Raw genomic sequence first — 24,161 nt, forward strand, 5'->3', positions numbered from 1 at the left:
GAATCACTTGAACCCGGGAGGCAAAGGTTGCAGTGGGCCGAGATCACGCCACTGCACTCCAGCCTGAGTGACAGAGCGAGACTCCATCTCAAAAAAATACATAAAAATAAGAAAACAAAAATAATCCAACACATTTTCAGTAGAAAAGATGAGAGAAAGTTTACATATATAAAGAAACCAGCGCCCTATTCAACTTTTTCTTAATAATGTTTTATACTGACAGGGTGACTTTGTTTGTCATTCAGTCCCTGTGGTTAGGGGGAAAAAATTTAATAAATAAAAGATCTTAAAAAGTCAGAGTCCCAAACAGCCATGTCTATAATACACATTTTAGCAATAATAGAGAACTGAATTACAATTCAGCCACGGGCTCTAAAGGAAAAACAAAACCCCAAGAATGGAGATAGAAATCTAAGTTTCCTGGAAGTTCCAAGTAACTTCATGGTCAGATAAGAAACAGTCTTTGTGCTCACTTCAAGCAGGGCTCCACATTCCCTAAAAGACAGAGGCGAAAGCATGTTCCCTTGAGGCGGCTGCGGCTGCACAGGCTTCTGTTGGCGGGGAATGCAACCCCAGCTGTCTTGGGAGCAGGGAGGATGAGTCGGTTTTGACCACAGTTTGGAACTACCAGTCTTGAGCCAATCTATGGAGGCAGCTTGAGGCCACGCAGGTTTCTGTTGGCTGGGAATGCATCCCTAGCTGTCTCGGGAGCAGGGAGGATGAGTCAGCTTTGACCACAGTTTGGAACTACCAGTCTTGAGCCAATCTATGGCACAAAAGGAATCTGTGTTGTAGCTGCTAGGAGACCAGCCAGAAGTGGTCAAAGTGCAAATACAGCTTTTCCATAAACCTCCGGCCCTTCCCATGCCAATAAATGGCTTCAGATTTCTGAGTAGGCTGACAGCTTGCATTACTTGTATAAGATGACAGAAAATATTTTCCTTTTTGAGAAGAAAAATTCTAAGAGTTCAACAATATGCACATAAGATCTTTACAAGCATCACGTAACAAACCAAATCTCTTACCTTCGTCTGGCCCCTGAGCTCCCAAAACAGATGTCGTCATTGACATGAAAGAAAAGTTAAAACAAACAAACAAAAATTAGTTTAGAAGACTTTTTTTGAAGGGTAAAATAATAAACATTATGTAAATTCACAGTAAGAATATAAAATACTACCTTTGAAGCCACATAGTAATTTAAAGGATAAATGAATGTCTATAAGCTAGTAAGATAGGCTGCTAATCATAGACAACTTGTGTCTCTCTGGTAGAAGGAGGACTGAGCACAGATAATTGCAACAGTCCTAATATTTCTGCCTTATAGATTTAGCTTTTATCTTTGTGTATGCCTTATAAATATATATTTTTTTAATCTTTTACTTTTTTATCATCTGGTTTCAGGTCCAAGTAGCCTTCTCCGCTTTGAAAAAGCAACAGATACTCTCTTATCTGTTCAGGCTCTTCTACAAAACAATGAATTCTATTCTGGCCAAGGAAAAAAGGCGAAATTAAAGAAACCACTAATTTCTTGCCAGTGAGTTAACCCAGCTGAGTATCCCTCATCCAAAATGCCTGAAGTGTTTTGGGTTTCATATTTTTTCTGAATTTGGGAAGACTTGCATTATGCTTAACAGTTGCGCATCCCAAATCGGAAAATCCAAACTCCAAAATGCTCCAATGAGCATTCTGTTTGAGTGTCACATGGGTACTCAAAAAGTTCCAAATTCTGGAGCATTTTGGATTTTCTATGTGAGATGCTCAACCTGTACTTACTGAATTACTCACTACTTATTCCTCTCTGCACACATAAGCACTTCTAACCTCCCACCTTCCTCCCACTGAAACTGCCACTTACTGACATCTCATCAGGGGACAGGAAAATAACTCAATGTATACAACCAATGTAATCCTGAGATAGTTTCAAACTTACAGAAAAGTGGTAAAAAGTACAAAGAACGCCCATAGACCTTCCCCTGCAATTGTTAACACTGTCATGACTGCTTTTCTCCTTCTCCTTCCCTTTCCCCCCAGGATTTATATGAATAAATACACATACACACACACACACACACACATATATATATAATATACATATTTTTTTTTTCTGAACCATTTGAGGCTAAGTTGCAGACATGCCTCTTTTAACTATCCGGGTGTCCGAAACAGAGAAAACAGTCATGGGTTCCTGGTTTCTGTTTCCGGTTGGGCCAGTAAAGCCCCTTCCTCATCCCTCTTTTCCGCTTATCACTAGAGATAGAAACTAAAGACCACGGCTTCAGGCTGCTAAAAGCCTAAAACAAAACAGAACAACAACACAACAAACTAAGGCAGGTCAGACAAGCTTTTCTAAACTTCCTAAAAACAATGATGTTCACTTACATAATAACAGGGCAATACTGAAATCAGACAATTTTAAGAATAAAGGAAAGTACTTTTGAAACTGGAATAAAATAGGAACAATAATAATTGGCCCTTCTCAGAGGATCAAAACTCAACTTTCAGGGCCTGAAATCTGAAAGGAAACTGTACATGAAAATGTTTGTTTCCAATTGTCTTCGACCATCTCTTTGTTGCTTTGTCTTCTAAGATTTTCTTCCAAAAGAAATTTAATACTTATTTGTATCAAATGATTTCAGACAAGAACATTAAAACACCACAGAAAGTCTAGCAAATGAGTGATACCTGTTTAAGAGATTTTGGAGTAATATCCAACATGGCTAATACATAAAAGAAAATAATTTCTCTGGAATAACAGATGTGGAAGAACTTCCTGACAAAAAGACTTCTGAAATGCTTATACACTACTGGCAGATATTTAAATTAGTACAACCTCTATGGAAAATAGTATGCAGGGGTTTTTTGTGGGTTTTTTGTTTTTTTTTTTAAAGACAGAGTTTTCACTCTTGTGGCCCAGGCTGGAGTACAGTGGCGCATTCTTGGCTCACTGCAACCTTGTTCAAGTGATTCTCCAGCCTCAACCTCCCAAGTAGCTGGGATTACAGGGCCATACCACCACATCAGCTAATTTTTTGTATTTTTAGTAGAGATGGGGTTTCACCATGTTGGCCAGGCTGGTCTTGAACTCCTGACCTCAAGTGATCCGCCTGCCTCAGCCTCCCAAAGTGCTGGGATTACAGGTGTGAGCCACGGCACCCAGGCAGAGATTTCTTAAGGAGCTAAAAGTAGATCAACCATTTGATCCAGCAATCCCACTATGGGTATGCACCCAAAGGAAAGTAACTCACTATGTGAAAAAGACACATGCATACGTACATTTATTCTAACACAATTCCAGATTGCAAAGACCTGGAACCAACCTAAGTGCCCACTGACCAATGAGTGGGTAAAGAAAATGTGGTATATATATGCCATAGACTACTACTCAGTTGTATAAAGGAATGAATTCTTGTATTTTGCAGCACCTTGGATGGAGCTGGAGGCCACTATTCTAAATGAAGTAATCCAGGAATGAAAAACCAAATATTGCATGTTCTTACCAATAAGTGGGAGTTAAGCTATGAGCATGCAGAGGCATACAGAGTGATATAATGAACTTTGGAGACTCAGAAGAGGGGGAGTGGGAGGGGTGAAGGATAAAAAGATTACATATTGGGTACAATGTACACTACTTAGGTGAGGGGTACACTAAAATCTCCGAAGTCCCTGTTGTATAACTCATCCATGTAACCAAAAACCACTTGTACCCAAAAGCTATCAAAATAAAAAAAAATTTTTTTAAATACAAAAAAAGTTTTTGAAAATTAAAAAAAAAAAAAAAGACTTCTGAAATGCTAGAGAGGTTACTGACATGCTATCATCTTTTCATTGTCATTATAAGCAAAGCAGTTTCTCATCAATTGCAGGTGGCTTTGCTATAAACCTAGAGGGAGGTAAGAAGAGAATTCAACATGGATGAAAGGCCCCACTTTAGGCCAGGTGCACTACATGCTACATGACTCCATTCTCACGATAACTCTGCAAGATACTATTAGGAGTCCAGTTTTACAGATGCAAGAAATAAGGCTCAGAAAAGTCAACCCGTCTAGCACATACTACAGGCTGAACATCCCTGATCTGAAAATCCAAAACATGAAATGGTCCAAAAATCTGAAACATTTTGAGCACTAACATGATGCTCAAAAGGTCATGTTCAAAGGAAATGCTCATTACCTAAGTATAATGCAAATATTTCAAAAAAAAAAAAAAATCAAAATCCAAAACACTTCCCAAGCATTTTGGATAAGGGATACTCAACCTGTAATAAGCAGGATGGATCTGGGATTCAAAACTAGGTCTTCTGACTCCCAAAGTCCACGTTCTTGCCCACACTGATCAAAACACTCTCAACAATCTATGAATCACACATTAACCACTGCTCCTGCTAACATTTCCCAATGTATTAATTTCTCTCATTCTAATGATTACCTAATAAAAGGTTAGCACTTGGTGCTTATGCTAGAGTACATTTACTATTCATTTTATTTATAGAAACTCCAAAGTGTCTTTTCTGAGGGGAAAAATATATATTGTGTGATATTTCAAGTTTAAATAAAATGTTTTCATACCAAAAATATCAACTCTTCCTAAGAGACAAACAACAACTATGAAATTCAATACCATATGACACATAGCAGAAGAATCCATGGGACTAACCTGAATTCACATCATAATAAAAACAGAAACAAACCAGTAAATTAATTACAGAGCTAAGTTTGCCGCTAGGGATTCTGGTAGGTACGACAGCAAAGCTCAAATAACCTGCACAGGCATGGGACACCCAAAGATGTAATTACAACCCTGTACAAAAATAAATAAGTAAATTAATTAAACAAAACCTTGTCAAAGTGTAGCTGCAATTCAATACAGCCATGTCTCACTCATCCCAAGATCCCTTAATTAGAAATCTCAACTATCCAGATCACTGTGGAGATTCAGGAAGCAAAAGCAGCTGCTGACCAATCTAGAGAAATGTCTCAAAGTACAAGCATTGAAGCTGTAATTTCTCAGCTGAGTTGAATTATTTTTGTTGTTGTTGTTGCTTAACTTCATTTTGAAATACTTTCAGGCTTACAAAAAGCTCCAAAAATAGTACAAAAAAAATCCTGTACACCCTTCTCCAAGCTTCCTCAAATGTTAACCACCAAATGTTTCTTATAACACCACAGCCACAATGACCAAAACCAAGAAATTAACCATCAACACAGTTTATTAAATAACCTATAGACAACCTCCTCCAAATTTTTGCCAGCTACCTCCACTAATGTCCTTTTTTTGGTCCAAGACCTTGTGTTACATATACTTGTCATGTCTCCTCCAACCTGGGGCAGTTTGTCTCTCATGACCTTGACACTTGAACAGGACTGGCCATTTATTTTGTAGAATGTCCCTCAATCTGGGTTTACTTAATACTTCCTCCTGACTAAATCCAGATTGTGCATTTTCGCAAGCCTACCACAGAAGTAACATTCGCCCTCCTTGGTGCATTATACCATGAGGCATATGTGGTGCATTGCCATTACTGATCATGTTAATTCTGATCACTTGGTCAAGGCTGGATCTATGAGGTTTCCCACAGTAAAACTACTATTTTTCCCTTTGTAACTAGTAAGAATCATGTGGGGGATAAACTTTGAGACTATGGAAACACTCTGTTTCTCATCATACTTCAACCTGCGAATGTTAGCACCCACTTGTAATTCTTGCCTGCAACAACTATTATCTCCCAAATAGTGACTGTTTAGTTACTGGAGACCTCCCCAGCCCAGGTAGATCATCATAGATGAATGTGCTTTTTTGGGAGCAGACAGCTTGGGAAACAACAAACGATATGGCTGCATATCTGGGATAAAGACAGTTTATGAATAAACTAACTTCTTCCTTTTTACTGATCTGGCTTGGGGGCTCGTGCTCACTTCTCATTGAAATAACAAATCACATCATACAAAGAAATCAAATTATATCTGTAATTTCTAGAATGCCAGAATACGAAGAATTTTATAAACTGATCACCTCTGAAAATGTTGTAATACTTCTGTCCATGACACACAAAAAACTTGATATTGTGTCCAAAAGTAAACCACACAGTATCACATATGTGTAAAACACAGAACAATGTCAGTAGAATGGAAAGTTATAGATCAATTACTGTTATCAACTACCAAAATCAAATACTGAATCCAAATCCCATCACCTCTTTTAATTATAAAGGTTTGAGTTGCTGAAATCTTCACAACTGAAATATATGGAATCTCCATTTCAACAAGACCCCACCCCAACCCGGTGTATAACAGATGTATACATCACAAAGAGCTTATTCTAATACAGCCATACTACGTCATGATACTGTTGCTTTTTTGAACTTAGCTGGCACTACCAGCAACCAAACAACAATCTGTGTGATGAGCATGACTTTTTTCTTTGTCACTCCTCCCCCAATGTACTTTCCACACGCGAATGAAGCTGAGCTGACTTGAAATTTAGAAAGTGACCACACTCACAACGGAAGCTTCTCAACATTTGCTTACTCCAGCCAACTCTCTGTAAGAAGTACAAATATCACAAACAGGCCCGTTCGTTGTGTTCTCAATATCTAGAATTTTCCATCCACTTTTGAAGGATAAATTCTAACAGCAACATTGATAAAATAGAGTATGACTGGAGAATAATAGCATTCAGGAAGCGGGGGGATTTGAAAACTCTACCAGTGAAAGAAGTGGAAATGCCTGGAGTGGGTAAGATGAGAAGAAGACAGGCTGCCCACCCTGGAAGCTGAGGGGACTCATACCTGGCAGGGGAGCTGACTTGTTTTAGGTCACTTCCAGGGCTGCATTCAGTAAAATCTACTGGGAAAAGCTGCCAGAAGTGGGATATCTCTTTATTTTATTGTTGTTTTGAGACGCAGTCTTGCTCTGTCGCCCAGGCTGGAGGGCAGTGGCAAGATCTTGGTTCACTGTAACCTCTGCCTCCTGGGTTCAAGCGATTCTTCCACCTCAGCCTCCCGAGTAGCTGGGACTACAGGCACCCACCGTCATGCCCAGCTAATTTTTGTACTTTTAGTAGAGGCAGGGTTTCGCCATGTTGGCCAGGCTGTCTCGAACTCCTGACCTCAGATGATCTGCCTACCTCAGCCTCCCAAACTGCTGGGATTATAGGAAGTGGGTTATTTCTTTAGTATAAGAATAATTAACACTGTTTCAAGAGACAGCCAGTTCCCCTAGTAGTGGAATGTCTAAGGGGAGAGCAGAAAGCATCTGCTGGGAACTGGCACAAGGAATGTGAAGCTGCCTTGGATTCACTGTACAACTCTTTTCACTGACAATAAGAAAAGGAGCAGTGAGCCTTCAACATCCCTATCAGTGCCACCTGTGGACCACTGGAGGCTCAGGTGTCATCTCCCCCAACACAGCTACGTCATTTCCCTGTACTCCATATACCTACACTTAGATAACACCATTCCCCCTAGCAACTCTGCTTGCTCAAGGCCCACCCACAAGAGAAAGGCTCTTATCACATTTCATCTCCCTCAAACATCCGTCCATATGAACCTATACAAAACTAATTTCCTTCCCCAATTCCTATATAAAGCCGAAACTGTTTCTACTGCTTATGTAGGACCACTCGGTTTGTCTCATGGTAGAATAAACTTTTACATGTCATCTCGGCTAGACCGTAAGCTTCTGAAAGACAAAGTGTTCTTCCTTTACGGGAATGTAAGGCTTTTTGCTTATTCCGCAAATATTTCTTAAGCTGTTCAGGTGATCTGGCCCCTGCCTCTATCTCCAACTACATCTTTTACTGGTATTCCTTTCACCCCCATGGGACTGACCCAGGTACCCATTTTTCAGTCTCAGGGCTTTCATACATGACTATTTCTGTCTTGGACTCTAGAGGCTAACTCCTATTCAGTTATTAAACTTCATTTATTCATTTATTAAACTCATGATGATTAAATTTCTCAGTTTAATCATGAGTTCCCTAGATACTATCTTTCCTAAACATCCTATGTTACTCTTGAAAAAGTACTATGGGGAGAATAAAACCACTTCCACCACCATCCTCTGTCTCTAAAATCATGCCCAAAACAATAAAGAAAACAATGTTTCCATGTTCAATGAAACGTGGAGATATTTACAACTGAAACATATAACATTAAGACAGAAAATGCATCCACAAAATACAAGAAAAGACTGAAACTGAGTGGTGCCAATTACCCCAGAAGGTAGAAGGGGAGGGGACCTAGAAAAGGCAGGTTGTTTGAAAAGAGTAGTTAGACATTTCCTGTGTCCAATCTCAGGACAGTTGGTAGCTACCGGTAATTTACAGTCCTTGGAGAAAACTTTCAAAGAAGAAAAAAGTTTGACAACCCCGTTCTATTAGAATCTTCCACCCACACAAACAACAACTGGTTGAGAACAGAGGGATATCCAAGCAATATGGCCACTGAACCACAACTAGTATATTTCACAATCACAGGACTTTAGAAATATGAAGACTCTGATGTATAAATTCCATAATTTCAAACTGTCATATGCTGGGATAGCATAATTGAAAGAATACACTCAGTATTAACTCAGTAACTTGCAAATCACTTGTCTTTTCTCATCTGTCAAACACACCAGCAGAGTAAGTTTCATTTCATTGTCCACTTTCACTATAAGAAAGCCTAAATCTAACCAGGTACAGTGGTGTGGGCCTATAGTCCAGCTACTCAGGAGGCTGAGGTGGGAGGATTGCTTGCGTCCAGTAGTTCAGGACCAACATTGCAAGATCCCCATCTCTACACAAATTTAAAAGAAAGGAAAAAAAAAAAAAAAGTTTAAATCTGGCCAAAGAACACTGACTCATTTGCAGAGGGTTTTTTGTGAAGTGTATTTCATGTCCCACATTCACAGGGTAATACATACTCATTTTAATCATGGCAAATTCAAATAACTTCAAGGTATTCTATATACAGAGATTAGAATACATTATTGAGCTGAGGCCCTGGGGCCAGACATCTGGCCTTGGGAGACAGGCCAAAAAAAAAGAAAAAAAAGGACAGATTAATAAGATATTCTTAGACTACAAGCAAAGAAAGCTTATAATTTTTATTTCTCTCAATATTTGTGCTTTTCAATTTAATCCCTATTTTCCATTGTGTTTCTTGATCAGATTAATATGACTGAATTTCTAACTGATTAGATTGAACTGGGGAAAGTGTTCACTGAATATGAAATTAACTAATTTCCCCCAGCCCTTCACCTTTTCTACACCTCTATCTCCAAACCAGAGGCCACACACTCAAGGTCTACAGGCCTGCCTGGGCAAAATGGCTCACACCTGTAATCTCAATATGTTGGGAGGCAAAGGAAGGAGGATCACTTCAGCCCAGGAGATAGAGGCTGTAGTGAGTTATGATCACATCACTGCACTCTAGCCTGGGTGACAGAGCAAGATCCTGCCACCAAAAAAATTTTTTTAAAAAAAGGTCCACAAGCATTTTGTTCGGGCCTCACTTTATTGATCAAAAGTAGAAAATTAGAAGATTTTACATTAGAAAATCTAAATTTTCAAATTCTCTTGAAAATTCAGAAGACTTGGAAATGCTAGGCTTAAGCTCCCACACAGCAGCAACAGGTAGATCTGAACCACTACCACCTCCTACTAGGACCCTGCAGTTTCAAATTCCTCCTATTAAGAGAAAACAGAAAAAAGTTTTCTTTTCTTCAGACTTGAAGAAAAACACCAACTCACAAATTCATAGGAAAATAAAGAGAACACTTCCAAATCCAAGTCCTAAGAACCTAACAGAGCCATCACAATTATGTTAGGACTACATTACAGATTCTATGCACTCCATTAAATACTACAGTCTGCTTTAAAATTCCAAAACCTAATCCCAGCTAGGCTAAACAAGGAATCCCAAATTCAAATGTCCCTCGCAGCAGTAATGTCATTAGAATTAATAGCTATGAAATCAAATTAAACCTAAAGCCTTTGTCTTCACTATAACCAGCGGTAGGTCTAGAGTTTAGATCTAAGCTGGAAAACTTGGGACTTCAAATTAAAAACAGGTTGGGCGCAGTGGCTCACACCTGTAATCCCAACACTTTGGGAGGCCGAGGTGAGAGGATCACTTGAACCCAGGAGTTCAAGACCAGCCTGAATAATATAGCAAAATTCCATCTCTACAACAACAACAACAACAACAACAAACTCAGTGTGGAATAGTGGCACACACTTGTGGTCCTCAATACTTGGGAGGCTGAGCTGGGAGGATCAACTGAACTGATGAGTTTGCAGTTGCAGTGAGTTATGATTGTGCCACTGAACTCTAGTCGGGATAACAGAGCAAGACCCCACCTTTTTTTTTTTTTTTTTTAATAAAGAGGCTGGGGATGGGGGCATGCTGGCTCATGTCTGTAATCCCAACACTTTGGGAGGCCGAGGCGGGAGGATCGCTTGAGCTCAGAGTTCCAGACCAGCCTGGCCAACATAGTGAGACCTCGTTTCTATGAAAAAATTGAAAAGAAAAAAAAAGGCATATGTGAAGTGCCTGGCACATGTACGTTGATGCATGCTTGATAAATGTTAGATGCTATCATTTTTGCGATTCTGTCTCATGAAGCAATGTTTTGGGGTTAAGTCAGCCAATAGGTTGAAACTGAAATTTACTATAATTACTCCTCAAATTGATAGCTTAGCAAAGATTCCCTTAACTTCCTTGAGTGAAAATTCAGTTTCCAAAAGTTCCCCGACTACCTATTTCACTACTTACAAGGGAATAAACAGCTTAAGTAACCAAAGATGGCTTTATCCCTGTCCCAAGATATGGTTTTCACCTTGAAATGTCTCACAACCCCAACCTCCCTTTTTCCTTCTGATAGTCATTCAGCAAATATTTAGAGTCTGCTGTGCCAAGCACTAATCTAAGCCCTGGAGAGACAGCCTGGAAAAATGGGACAAAAATCTTGCCCTGCAGGAGCTTAAATTATTAAAAATAGAATGAATGAATGAATGAATGTAAATAAATACGTCATATAATAGGTGCTAAGGGAAAAAATAAAGCAGGGAAGGTGGACTGGGTGTGCGGAAGTGGAGGTAGGGTGGAAATTTTAAACATGGTGGTCAAGAGAAGCCTTGTGGGACCAGGCACAGTGGCTCAAGCCTGTAATTCCAGCACTTTGGGAGGCCAAGGCCGGCAGATCACGAGGTCAGAAGATCGAGACCATCCTGGTTAACACAGTGAAACCCCGTCTCTACTAAAAAAAATAAAATAAAATACAAAAAAGTTTGCCGGGCATGGTGGCAGGCACCTGTAGTCCCAGCTACTCGGAAGGCTGAGGCAGGAGAATGGCATGAACCCAGGAGGCAGAGCTTGCAGTGAGCCGAGATCACGCCATTGCACTCAGCCTGGGCAACAGAGAGAGACTTTGTCTCAAAAAAAAAAAAAAAAAAAGAGAAGCTTTGCTGAATTGACATTTGATGGTGACCAAGTGGAAGCAAGGGAGCGGGCCACATGGCTGGTGGGGCACAACACTGCCCTGCTTCATGCCCTCCTGGTTTACCACGCACCTTCCCAGCTGTGCTCTCACCCAAGCACGCATCTAAACCACACACTGACCTGGTGGTCATAATTTGGCCTCAAATCCCTCAATGGCTCCCGACTCCCTCCCAGATGAAATTCTAACTCCTTAAGCAAGCAAGGCTCTTCACAGCACCACCACCCCCCAACTCTCCAGCCTCAATCTCCTACAGCTGTGCTTATGCTTCCACTGAATTACTCTAAAAGCTCAGCAAGTCCTTCAGGCTCAGCCACTTCCGTCCTTTCGGTTACCAGGGTGCCTCCCCTACTGTTCAGGCCTGATGATGGTCTACTTCTTCAGAACAAAAGTGACCTTCTCTGTCCCCTACTAGGGACTCCTAAGTCCCTCGGGTCTTCTTTTCTAAGGAAGTATCAAAGCTATATTGCCCTCTCTGTGACTGCGAGCTCCCTGAGGACACAGAAGGTGTTTCTTTCCTGGTGCCTGACATCATCTGGTGGGCACTCGATAATGCTTGTTGGACTCTGACATGAAATGATGAGCTTGTCTAAACTGTTCGGTCCCGATTTATGTTGTCCCCATGCCTGCTATAGTTCTCCCAGTGTACTGATACTCATCCAAAAAAAAAAAAAAAAGTTTCAACAGATTCATTAATACACCTTTTTTAATCCAAAGACTGGAATTCCACCTATCAACTATTCAGAATATACTTGAATCAAAAGCAAAAAAAATGCTTTCAGAGATGGAGAAAAACAGAAGCCATGCTTTTCTCTATAGAAGAGGCCAGGTATATGCTTAATTTAAGGTTACAGACCAGAAGGGGTTGGCTCATCTGCTTCTAACAATCTTAAAGAGTTTTGGAGGAGTTTGAAATGATGGCTTACTATTATAGAAGCCAACAGTTACTGCTCAAAAAATGAAGAGAGAAACATGAAGGAGGAAAGCATGACAGGCAGTCTGGGGCAGGGACCATGTGAGGAGAGCCCTGACGTATTAATTTCGACATTTCCTGAGAGGCTGCAGAACAGGCACAAGTCCTTGCCCTCAAGGAGCTGACAATCCCATAAGTCAGGTATCTCAACATTAGAAAATCACATATTTGCAGTCCATCATGAAAAGGATGCTAAGCCATGATATTCCATTAATTTATTCTGATGGCAGAGAAATAAGAACTTAGAAAGCTTTAAATAAAAATTAGTTGAAATAACCAAAAAAATATCCTTTTTGGTGCTTAATGAGGTTACTCATCAGTATCGCACAACATTGACTCATCTAGCATATTACTTACTTGGTATAGGATTAAAGTAGTGCCATTTAAACATATTCGCATATATATTGATTGGCAATTACTTCTAAGGTGTAAGAAAGTGGTAACAGTCTATACACTTCACATGGAATAATGCTGCATCATAGTCACAAAAAAGATAAAATTGTTACATCTGTATAAATAAAATGAGATCCGTGGTGGGCCTCAATGGGTCTGTGAATCCTTGCTACTGCTTTTTGGTTTTTTCTAGGCAGAGGAGTTATATAGCTTTCAGATTCTTGAAATAGTCTAGAGTCTATAACCCAAAAAAGGTTAAGAAACAGTGCGGTAGAGACAATTCATGAAGAGCTATGAGGTTCCATGTCCTAGGTCAGCGCTGGCTTGGGAGAGACTGAATATTCAAATAGACAGCAGGCAGATCGCACACGACCAGAGCTCTAATTCACAGCCTTGGTCATTGGCCCATGAGGGTGGGACCTTGGTCAGTGACTCTTAGCTTCCTTATTTTTCGCCCCTGCTTGCAACCCAGAATCAGAGAGAGAAAGTCAAGTATGCTCCCCACAACAAGCACCTAAGACATCCACTTCTATGAGCCTGCTTCCAGCTCCCCCAGGCCACAGCCTCCTCTCAGAAAACCCTCGAAGCTTTCCTTTTCTCCACCATCAAGTTTCCCACACCCCCACCTGCCTCTGTGCATCTGCCAAACGCAAGTGATGGTGGCTGACTCCCTTGCTGGAGTGCACTCTGGTTAACAGTCTGTTTGTTCTCATTTGTGTGGTCTTAGTTTATTTCCATAGGCTGGTTATCTAACACCTTAGATAAGAAGTAGAGCCACTGAGGACCAAATGTAAATGTAAGACACCAACAGAATAGTAACATTAACTTGCAAGTTTACATTTCTACAATAAGGTAACTTCAAAAGACACTGAAAAAAGGAACTGCCAGAAGAGGAGGAAAACCAGGCACCACTGGGAGGTGAGAGTTTGGATAGAGAAGGCGCCATGGGCAATAGTACCCGGGCTACAGAAAGAACAGGCTCATGGAGGACAAGAAGGCTCCCTATATCTGTCTCTCCATTCTGATGTGGACTCAACCATATCTCATTTATTCTCTGCATTTCACATAGCCATCCAAACTACCTAAGCCTCAGAAATCCAAGGAACAAGCTCCTGCCACCATCCTACAGTGGTCTGAGTCCAATGTCACAAAGGCCAGTGAAATGGGAGGTTAGCACAGCAGGCCTGGGTCTCTAGCTCCCAAAGACCAATTTTAAGAGCTGCTTTAATTATTCCTTGAGTTCATCTCCTGTGATTCTGTGTGATGATTCCTGACTCCCCTCTCTCCAGGCAGGGTGTGACTAAGCATATCTGTGTGACAGTCCCTTAAGGTGCTTCTGTTGCTTCACAGCTAACCAATGCGAAGTGGCACAAGCTTTGGACATACAACTAAAAGGTGAGCATCAAGTACACTCTGAACTAGTATCTAGAGCACAAAAAGATAGAGGGTGATCACTTAACAGGATCATTGGCTAGATGTGGTGGCTCATGCCTGTAATCCCAACACTTTGGGAGGCCAAGATGGGAGGATCACTTGAGCCCAGGAGTTCAAGACTAGTCTCGGCAACAGAGTGAGACCCCACGTCTACAAAAAAAACAAAACAAAAACAAAAAAAAATAGCTGGGTGTAGCGACGCACACCTCTGTATTCTCAGCTAGTCAGGAGACTGAGGCAGGAGGATCACTTGAGCCCAGTTGGTCAAGGCTGCAGTGAGCCATGACTGTACCACTGCACTCCAGCTTAGGCAACAGAGCCAGACCCTGTCTCAAAAAAAAAAAGAAAAGAAAAGAAAAAAGGATCCTTGATCCACCACATGAGCAGGGAAGTGGTGGGAAGAGTAGGCAGACTACCATGGATCAAGGAAGAAATGGGAAATATAATTAAAGAGAGAGGGTAATGGATGGAAGGGGATGGAGTCTAAAAATATCTAAAATGAGTTGTAAAAGTTCACAGGATTGACATTCAGTATACCTCTGTGTAAACTGCCCAGAACACTTGAATTCCAGATACCATTCCAGAGCACACAGACAGTCCTACAAATCTACTCACCAGAGAGAGGGCTACCGGCTTCACCGTTTCTAGAAATGACTTGAAGATGGAAGAACTGATTGTCTAGACACACCAGCAGGAACGTGTTCAGATCCTTTCTCAGATGAGATCACACCCAAGCACACCCTACGCCACCTCCTTCCAGCCTTATTGCCCCCAAATAATAAGCCTGAGAAAGCATCTTCTTCCCAAGAGTTTATAGGGCTCTATCTTTCATTTAGTTTGATAGAAACAAGAAGTGTATGGCAGATGACACTTGTTTCAATATGAGAACCAACAAGAAAATATTTGGTCATAAGATACTAAGATGGGATCCTGAGACTTTTTATTCCCATGGTGATTCAAAATAAAGTAACATGAATGACCTTTTTCCTGGTCCTTTTCCTTTAACTTTTAGCCAAATTTACTTAACCCCTCTTGTGAATGAGAAATACCAAAGAATGTTTCAGAGAGTTTTCATCAATATGAGCCACAAGTAGAGCACAAAGAGCACAAACGGGTTACAGGATAACAGGATTAATTTGTTTTCCCTTCAGCAACTGACATGCTAAACACTGCTGCAGGAAAAGAGGTACCTGGTAAAGTGAGACCACCTGGCCAGGGCCTGCAGTTGTACGGTTTGTGTCCTTCATGGAAGCACCTGACCCAGAGGGGAGTGGGGGCTAAAGAGCAGCCCCTGCCACAGTGGCCAGGCAGAAAAGGGCCACAGCCAAGAAGGGGCACAAAGAAAAAGGCACCATGTCCATAAAACTGAGACAGCTCAGAAGTGGTGCCTTCTTCTAATTAAGTCTGGCCAGAGGGGTCACCTTCCTCTCATCTGCACAAAAACATCATTTACTGGTAAGAACTCTGGAGAGGGCATTGGCTTCCATGTATTGTTTGCCATGGGCATCAGACAAGGCATTTACTATAGGTGTGAAGCCCCAGCCATGATAGAACAACTGGGTCTAGCTCTCCTGCCATAAACAGCAAGGTAACTGGGCAAAAGACCTGAAGTGAATGTGTTCAAACAATGGACAACAGGCAGAGTAAAACGAGGATCCCTGAGACGAGAACAAGGGAAGTGAGCCCTTCAAGTGCTGAGGTTTTCTGCCTATAGACACTTTCCAGATCATGGGCCAGGAAGGGGGAACCCAAGCCAGAACTTGGTGGCCGGAACTGAGTAGACGGGGATTAGAGACCTGAGAAGCTGACGCAGTTACAGTCTGCTGGCCAGGGAGAAGGAAGCAATGCAGAGGGAGAACTCCAGGAATCTGCTCGGGGGCCCTTCAGTCTTTGGCTGAGAAAGCTGCACATGCAGGAGGTGAGACACCAAGCAGCTACAAAAATCACCAGGAAACAACTAGTACTGAAGAAGCATGTGTAAGCTGGACAATTCCCAGAGCTCACATGGGGCTTGGAGGCGTGAGTTACAACCAGCCAGAGGAAAGATCTCCTTAAACACCAGGCAGCATTTGGTATAGAGCCCAGTATTGCTAACTGCCACAATTGCTAATTTCTAATTGCTTTGTTCTGTGATACACTTAGCATTATTTATATATATTTTTTTCTTAGTATATTTCCTCTGGGTCCAGGCAACCACTGATCTACTGTCTTTTTTCTGGACATTTCATATAAATTAGATTATAAAATATGTAGCTTTTCTACCTGGTGTCTTTCACTTAGCATGTTTTTGAGACTCATTCATGCACACCCAGCATGTTATCAGTACTTTATTCCTTTTTTATTGCGCACAGTATTTTGTTTATCCATTTACCAGCTGATAGGCAGTTAGGCTGTTTCTAGCGTGAAGCTATTATAAATATTGCTGCTTGGAACATTCAAGAATAAATCTTTGTATACACATTTATTTTTATTTATCTTGAATAGATACCTAAAAGTAAAGTTGTTGGGTCACATAGTAAGTATGTTTATACCCAAAAGTATATTTAACTTTTTAGGAAATGGTAAAACAGTTTTCCAAAATGTATGTACCACTTTACATTCCTGTCAGCAAGACGTGAGAGTCACGGTTTGCTCCCCATCTTCACCAACAGCCAGTGCAGCATCGTCTGTCGTTTTGATTACAGACATTCAAGTGGGAGTGTAGGGGCCTCTCACTGCAGTTTTAAACTTGCATTTCTCTAACAACGAATGATGCTGAGAATCTTCTAAAGATGTGTTTAGACTTCATTTTAGAGAAGAGAAAAATTTTCTCAATTGAGTTTCTCTCCACATTAGACTATTACAAAGATTAATTCCTATCCAAGTCCAAACTACTTCCTTAGCCCATTCACACTGATTTTTCTGTTCCATATCTGTTCAGTCCTTTGACCTCTTCAACCACATTCGAGCTCCTTCACAGTCTTAGTGTAGACATTCGTTATTATTTCCCTTGGGTAACTAAAAGTAGAACAGCTGGGTCATGTGGTAAGCATATATTTGTAAACTTCACAATTACTATTTGTTTTGTGGTCCAGATGCCCAAATTAATAATACGTGTTAATTTATTTTGGGAAATTATATTTGATTTCTAATGTTCATACTAGATAACACACGTACCTGAGGCACTATGCTAAAGTAATCGTTATTCCTTTAGGTCTCAAGTCTCTAACTATTTAAGCATGTATAATCAGATGGCACATGAATGTAACAGTCCCAAGCAGCTAACAGTCTAGTTGATGAGACAAGAGGTAATTAGATAATTCAAGATATTAAACTGTCTTCATGACATGACACTATAAGAAACAGTACTTTACACTAAGAGTAAGCAGCCCTCGTTCAGTTTATGGTCTGCCTTGAACATGGGCTTTAGGATCCTAGGTAGTCACTTAACCTCATTCAACTTCTCCGCTACTTCGGTAGTAAAGTGGGGTTACTATCTACATAACGTACTTCACACTACTGTGCATCGTGGGGTGTGATGGAAAGAACATGGCTTGGGAGCTAGGCAGACTTAAATTCAAATCTAGATTCAATAAATGCTTGTGCTCTTACTGGAACCAAAAGCTATTCTAAGTGCATTTCACTTATTATTTTCTCTAATTCTCACAATAACCCTACAGCATCTATCCTATAATCACCTACATTTTATAAATGAGGGAAGTGAGGCTTAAAGATTAAGTAACTTTACTCAAGGTCCACAATTAAATACAGTCATGCATTGCTTAAGGAATACGTTCTGGGAAATGCATGACAAGGCAATTTTAACCTGTGCAAGCACCACACAGTGTATTTATACAAACACAGATGGTGCAGCCTACTATGCACACAGGCTGTATGGTATAGGCTATTGCTCCTAGGCTACAAACCCGTATAGTATTTTACTGGAGGCAAATGTAACACAATAGCAAGCATCTGTGTATCTAAACATAGAAAAGGGGCCAGGCACAGTGGCTCATGCCTGTAATCCTAGTACTTTGGGAGGCTAAGGCGGGCGGATCACCTTAGGTCAGGAGTTCGAAATGAGCCTGGCCAACATGGTGAAACCCTGTCTCTACTAAAAATACAAAAAAGAAAAAAAATAGCCAGGTGTGGAGGCAGGCTCCTGTAATCCCAAGTACTCGGGAGACTGAGGCAGCAGAATAGCTTGAACGCGGCAGGTGGAGGTTGCAGTGAGCTGAGATTGCACCACTGCACTCCAACCTGGGAGACAGAGCAAGACTCCGTCTCAAAAAAACTGAATACGAATAAAATAAAATTTAAAAAAGGTACAGTAAAAATAAGATACAAAAGATTTAAAAAATGGTACAGTTGTCTAGGGCATTTACCATGAATGCAGTCTGCAGGACTGGCCATTGCACTGTGTGAGTTAGTGGGTGAGTGGTGAGTGAATGTGAAGGCCTAGGTCATGACCATACACTACTGTAGACTTCATTAACACTGCGCACTTAGGCTACGCTAAATTTATTTTCAAAAATGTTTCCTTCTTTGAAAAACTAACCAACCTTAGCTTACTGTAAAGTTTTTACTTTATAAACTTTAACCTTTTTAACTTTTTGATTCTTGCAATAACAGGTTAAAACACAAACACTATAGAGCTCCACAAAAATATTTTCTTTCTTTATATCCTTATTCTAGAAGTTCTATATTTTTAGAACTTTTTAAAAAAACTTTTTAGATTAGGCCGGGCGCGGTGGCTCAAGCCTGTAATCCCAGCACTTTGGGAGGCCGAGACGGGCGAACCACAAGGTCAGGAGATCGAGACCATCCTGGCTAACCCGGTGAAACCCCGTCTCTACTAAAAAGTACAAAAAACCAGCCGGGCGAGGTGGCGGGCGCCTGTAGTCCCAGCTACTCGGGAGGCTGAGGCAGGAGAATGGCGTAAACCCGGGAGGCGGAGCTTGTAGTGAGCTGAGATCTGGCCACTGCACTCCAACCTGGGCAACAGAGCGAGACTCCGTCTCAAAAAAAAAAAAAAAAAAAAAAAAAAAACTTTTTAGATTAAAAAAAAAAAAAAACAAAAAAACCTAAGACACACACATTAGCCTAGGCCCACACAGGGTCAGGATCATCAGTATCACTGTCTCCCACCTCCACATCTTGTCCCCACTGGAAGGTCTTCAGGGGCAGTAACAGGCATGGAGCTGTCATCTCCTGTGATAACAATGCCTTCTTTTGTAGTACCTCCTGAAAGACCTGACTGAGGCTGTTTTACAATTCACCTTTTTAAAAATAAGTAGTAGGCATATACACTAAAATAACAATAAAAAGTCTAGTGTAGTAAATACAGAAACCAGTAACAGTCATTGATGATCATTATCAAGTATTATATGCCACGCATAATTGTATGTGCTAGACTTTTATATAACTGGCAGTGCAGTAGGTTTGCTTTCCCCAACCTCACCATAAACACGTCAGTAATGCATTTCACTACAACTTTACCAATGGCTATGATGTCACTAAGCGACAGTAATTTTTCAGCTCCTTCATAATTTGACGGGACCACCTTCACATAAGCAGTCCACTGTTGACTAAAACGTCATTATGGGGTGCATGACTGTGATACAGTGGTGATCCAAACCAAGGCAGAAGGAATATTTACCTCTAAATAATACTCTGCTGGAGAGACAAAATCAAAACTGTACAGGTCTTGTGACATCATAAGGACTGCATTTTCTCTCCAGGACCTGTTGCTCCAGTGGCTCCACGCTCCCTGCATGAGTCGCATATGTTTGTTTCCCTCCTTTCCCCATCCTCATGAAGCCCTGTGTTCTGAGCAGGCGAACATCCTGGAGGAAATGTGTTCCAGCCTCCAAGTAGAGGGAGTGTTATGTGAGGCAAGGGAGGGAAGATAGAGGGCAGAAAAGACTTTTCCAACCTACCTAACACAAGCAAAATATGGCAATTTTGGGGCAACACCTGGAATAGGGAGGGAGGCATAGGAAATGTCTTAGAGAAGAGAAAAAAAAACTAAATTCTTTATTTCATGTCTCAGGATCGATTGAACCAACTCTATAGAACAGTATGCGGACCAGGTGTGGTGGCTCACACCTATAACGCCAGCACTTTAGGAGGCTGAGGAGGGAGGATAGCTTGAGCTCAGGAGTTCAAGGACCAGTCTGAGCAACATAGGGAGACTCTGTTTTTACCAAAAACTTTTTAAAATTAGCAGGCATGATGGCATGCGCCTGTTGTCCTGGCTACTCAAGAGACTGAGGCAGGAGGATTGCATGAACCTAGCAGCTCAAGGCTGCAGTGAGCCATGATGGCACCACTGCACTCCAGCCTGGACGACAAGGTGAGACCCTTTTAAATAAGAGTATGCCTTCCAAGTTTATGGAATTTGTCAACTAAGCTAAAAATGTTTTGTAGAAAACAATGGGAATCTTTGAATGCTTGAAGGACAAAGAAAAAAGTGTTTTAAAGTATTAAAAGCTTTGAAAGCAAATTTATAATCTTGGTGGAAAAAAGTAAATGAGGATATGAATAGTAGTTTTAAAACTAAATTGTATACACATACAGGTACCTAGTATTGCCTATAGGAGGTATATCTGAACGTCTGTTTTGATCTTCACACATGGGTGTGTGTGCAGATAAACAGACAAAACACCCAATACTGATCACCTCTTTCCCAGAGGAGATAAAGGGAGACTTGCCTGAAAAAACTGTTCACCTCCTTGTTTAAAGTTGTTAAATTATGTTTAAGTCTCTATTTTTAATTGCTTTAATAATAATAATAGAGGCTACCTTTTTCAAACTGCTAAATGTCAAATACCTGGTACACTTTAATACACCAACCCTACAAGGTAGGTCTTATCCTCTCCACTTTATAGAGTAACAAAGAAAGCATATCACAAACAGGTTAAATAATTTGTTCAGTAATAAAGCTAGATTCAAACCTAGGTCTCTCATTCTAAAACCACGTACTAGGCCAGGCGCAGTGGCTGACGCCTGTAATCCTAACACTTTGGGAGGCCAAGGAGGGCAGATTACTTGAGGTCAGGAGTTCAAAACCAGCCTGGCCAACATGGTGAAACCCCACCTCTACTAAAAATACAAAAAACTTAGCTGGGCATGGTAGTGGGCACCTATAGTCCCAGCTACTTGGGAGGCTGAGGCAGGAGAATCACTTGAACCTAGGAGGAAAAGGTTGCAATGAATGGAGATCCTGCCACTGAAGTACAACCTGGGTGACAAAGTGAGAATCCATCTCAAAAAAATTTTTTTTAATTAAAAAAAAAAATACAACTATGTTCTTTCTGCTTAAACATTTTGCCCTCCCACCCATGGCAAATGATACAGGAGAAGAAATTAAAGACAACTTTGTAGCAGAAAACTGAATGAAAAGATGCTTGTTTCAAATTATCTTACTTGGATTGTTGTTTTTCCCTTGCCTTCAAATAAAGTGGGCAGCCTGAGACTGGGCTATGAGTAGGGAAACCTATGTGACTAAGTGTAAGCTGTGGCGCAGGGCTGAAGTGATGTGAGCTTCAGGTTCCCCATGCAAATCTTGCCTAGAGGAAACCTGCCCTTTCTCAATATCTGGCCCTGTGTCCATTGACGTATAGTCAGTCCAAAAAAAAAAAAAAATTTTTTCTTAAGTGCACTGTTAAGTGTTAGGGAAAGAATACTTATTCCTCATTCCTCATGTTTCCATGTGAAAGAACTGAAAGTAGTGCTTCTGATGTCCCTAAACTGTCTCACTCTACCTCTTAGTAGAGGATGCATGAACTATCAAATCAGTGGTACTCAAGAGAAGAAAATGAGTACACACAGCCTCTGCTCCTCCACCCTGTAGAGGAGGCCTGCAACTGTCCAGCCTGCCTGTGCCTGCTAAGGCTGTCACTCAGGGGTGAGGGGTCAGCAAGCCTACTTGGCCAATAGACCGAAAGCCATTTTCTCTTACAGCTTTATCAATAACTAAGGTGAAATGAGACAAAGGAAAAAACAGTGGCGAAGACTGGGCTCAGGAACTGAATTGCCTGGTTGTGAATCCCAGCCCCACCACTTACTAAGTGACCTTGGGCAACTAACCTAACTTCTCCAGCCTTCAGTTTCCTGCTCTATAAAACGTAGCCAACAGGAGAGCCTATTTCATAGGATTGCGATGAAGATTAGAACAGTGCCTGGCACATAACAAGCATTCAGTGTTAGTGTCTTTATTATTTATTTCTTATATCTCACCGATCCTTGCAACAATCTCAGTTCAAAACTAGGAGAGGGAACAAAGGCGAGCTGTGCATGGGCTTCCTAAAATCCCAACAGAGAGAAAGAATTTCTTTCAAAAGTAAGAGAGGAAGAACGTCTTTTGGCTACAGTAGCGAGATGATGCAAATATCTCATGTTACTTTCTGGTGAACTAGTTTGGAGAAAACTTCAGAATAACAGCTGGTCCCAAAGACAAAGCACTAGGGTGCCTAGTTCAAAACATCCCCCACCATACTCTACCAACGACAAATTAATTTGCAATGTCATGGTTTTTCCAGTGTGGGGGATATCAGGACACAGCCCCCAAGATGGTTCATTATAATTTTGCATATTAACCAGCTCTATCACTCACTAATACTCAATGTGAAAGTTTGGTGCTTTTCCTAAAACCACCTCTGCTCTCTACTTGGTATAGGTATCAACTGATTCCCCTTCGAACTTCTTAAACCTGTTTCCGATGTGAAATACTCGACGTGTCTAGGAACATATAAGGACAGTTACACTGTGCTTATTGGATGGGATAAGAGAATTATAGCAATTAAGGATGAAAATATAAGGTTCCTAAACACCTCTAACATCTATTACATGTCATCAACCACTTACAGGTGATCCTGCTGCCTCCACACCAGCTTCTGCACTGGAAATCCTCAGCAACTAAATTTAGCCCAGTGCCTGCCAAATTGTAGGCATTCAGCAAATGTTTATTGAAATCAGAGCCTAGGAATTAGGTTAACCATGACTACAACCTGTCTAAAAAGTAGTTTTCCTCATAAACCGCTCCTCAAATGTCCAGACGCCACTTTTCCTACGTCTGTTCTCTGTCAACATCTTGTCCTTGCTGTACCGTTAGACATAAGATCTTAAACTATGCATTTCCTTAAGAAACCATGAGCTGAAAATTAAAAAGAGATGGAAGATATTAGTTTAAAAGTATTCCTCACCAAATTCCAGACAACAGCTCTATAACAGCAGGTCTAGAGAATAACCAGAAGACAGAAGATTATAAGATGGAGACCGTTGGAGGAAATTAATAGAATGGCATGGCTAAGAATGTGAAAACAAAAATTTCAAGAATACGCTAAAGACAGAACCAAGAAACACAAATAAAACTGCAGAAAACACAAAAAGCTGTAAGAGAGTCATGGATTATATAAAGCAAACAAAAATGTGGTATACTCTGATGCAACTGATGGGATTTACGGAAATAATTTATTTAAACTTTATGCTATGAGCCATTACAGTGCCCTGCACTACAGAGACAGCACCACAGCAAGGGAGAGCCTGATGGGCACTGCGCAAATTGTTCCTTGCTGAGAAAAAATAACAAAGCGTGGGCAAAGGAACGGTAAAACATCCTCATATGCAACCTCTGTGCAAACACAAGTGGTGGCAGCCAGAGGCCTCAGTCAATTTCTCAGAGTTTCCTAAGAAGTGCTCAGGAGTTGGAAGGTCATGTCTGCAAAAAGAAAATCTGCAGACATGGCAAAGGCAGAAAAAGAAATGACAAGCTCCATCCCTACTGCATGGAACACAAAAGAGAAGTTCCAGGATCCCAATGCATCAAAGAGAAGGAGCCTCCTTTGGCCTTTTTCTTGCTCTGTCCTGAGCACTGACCAAAAATCAAAGGCGAACATCCC

The 24,161-nt window shown here is 41.0% G+C and overlaps 1 protein-coding gene across 1 annotated transcript in view; it reads right to left on the reverse strand.

The window, feature by feature from the left end:
- KIF13B (kinesin family member 13B) overlaps window positions 1–24,161 on the reverse strand; it is a 194,979-nt gene that overhangs the window by 126,885 nt on the left and 43,933 nt on the right. The window contains exon 3 of the mRNA XM_025394677.1: window positions 1,026–1,038. Coding sequence (XP_025250462.1) covers window positions 1,026–1,038 — 13 coding nt within the window. The remainder of the gene's footprint in view (window positions 1–1,025; window positions 1,039–24,161) is intronic.

The sequence above is a fragment of the Theropithecus gelada genome, chromosome 8 (assembly GCF_003255815.1).
Source record: "Theropithecus gelada isolate Dixy chromosome 8, Tgel_1.0, whole genome shotgun sequence".
Lineage (NCBI taxonomy): Eukaryota > Metazoa > Chordata > Mammalia > Primates > Cercopithecidae > Theropithecus > Theropithecus gelada.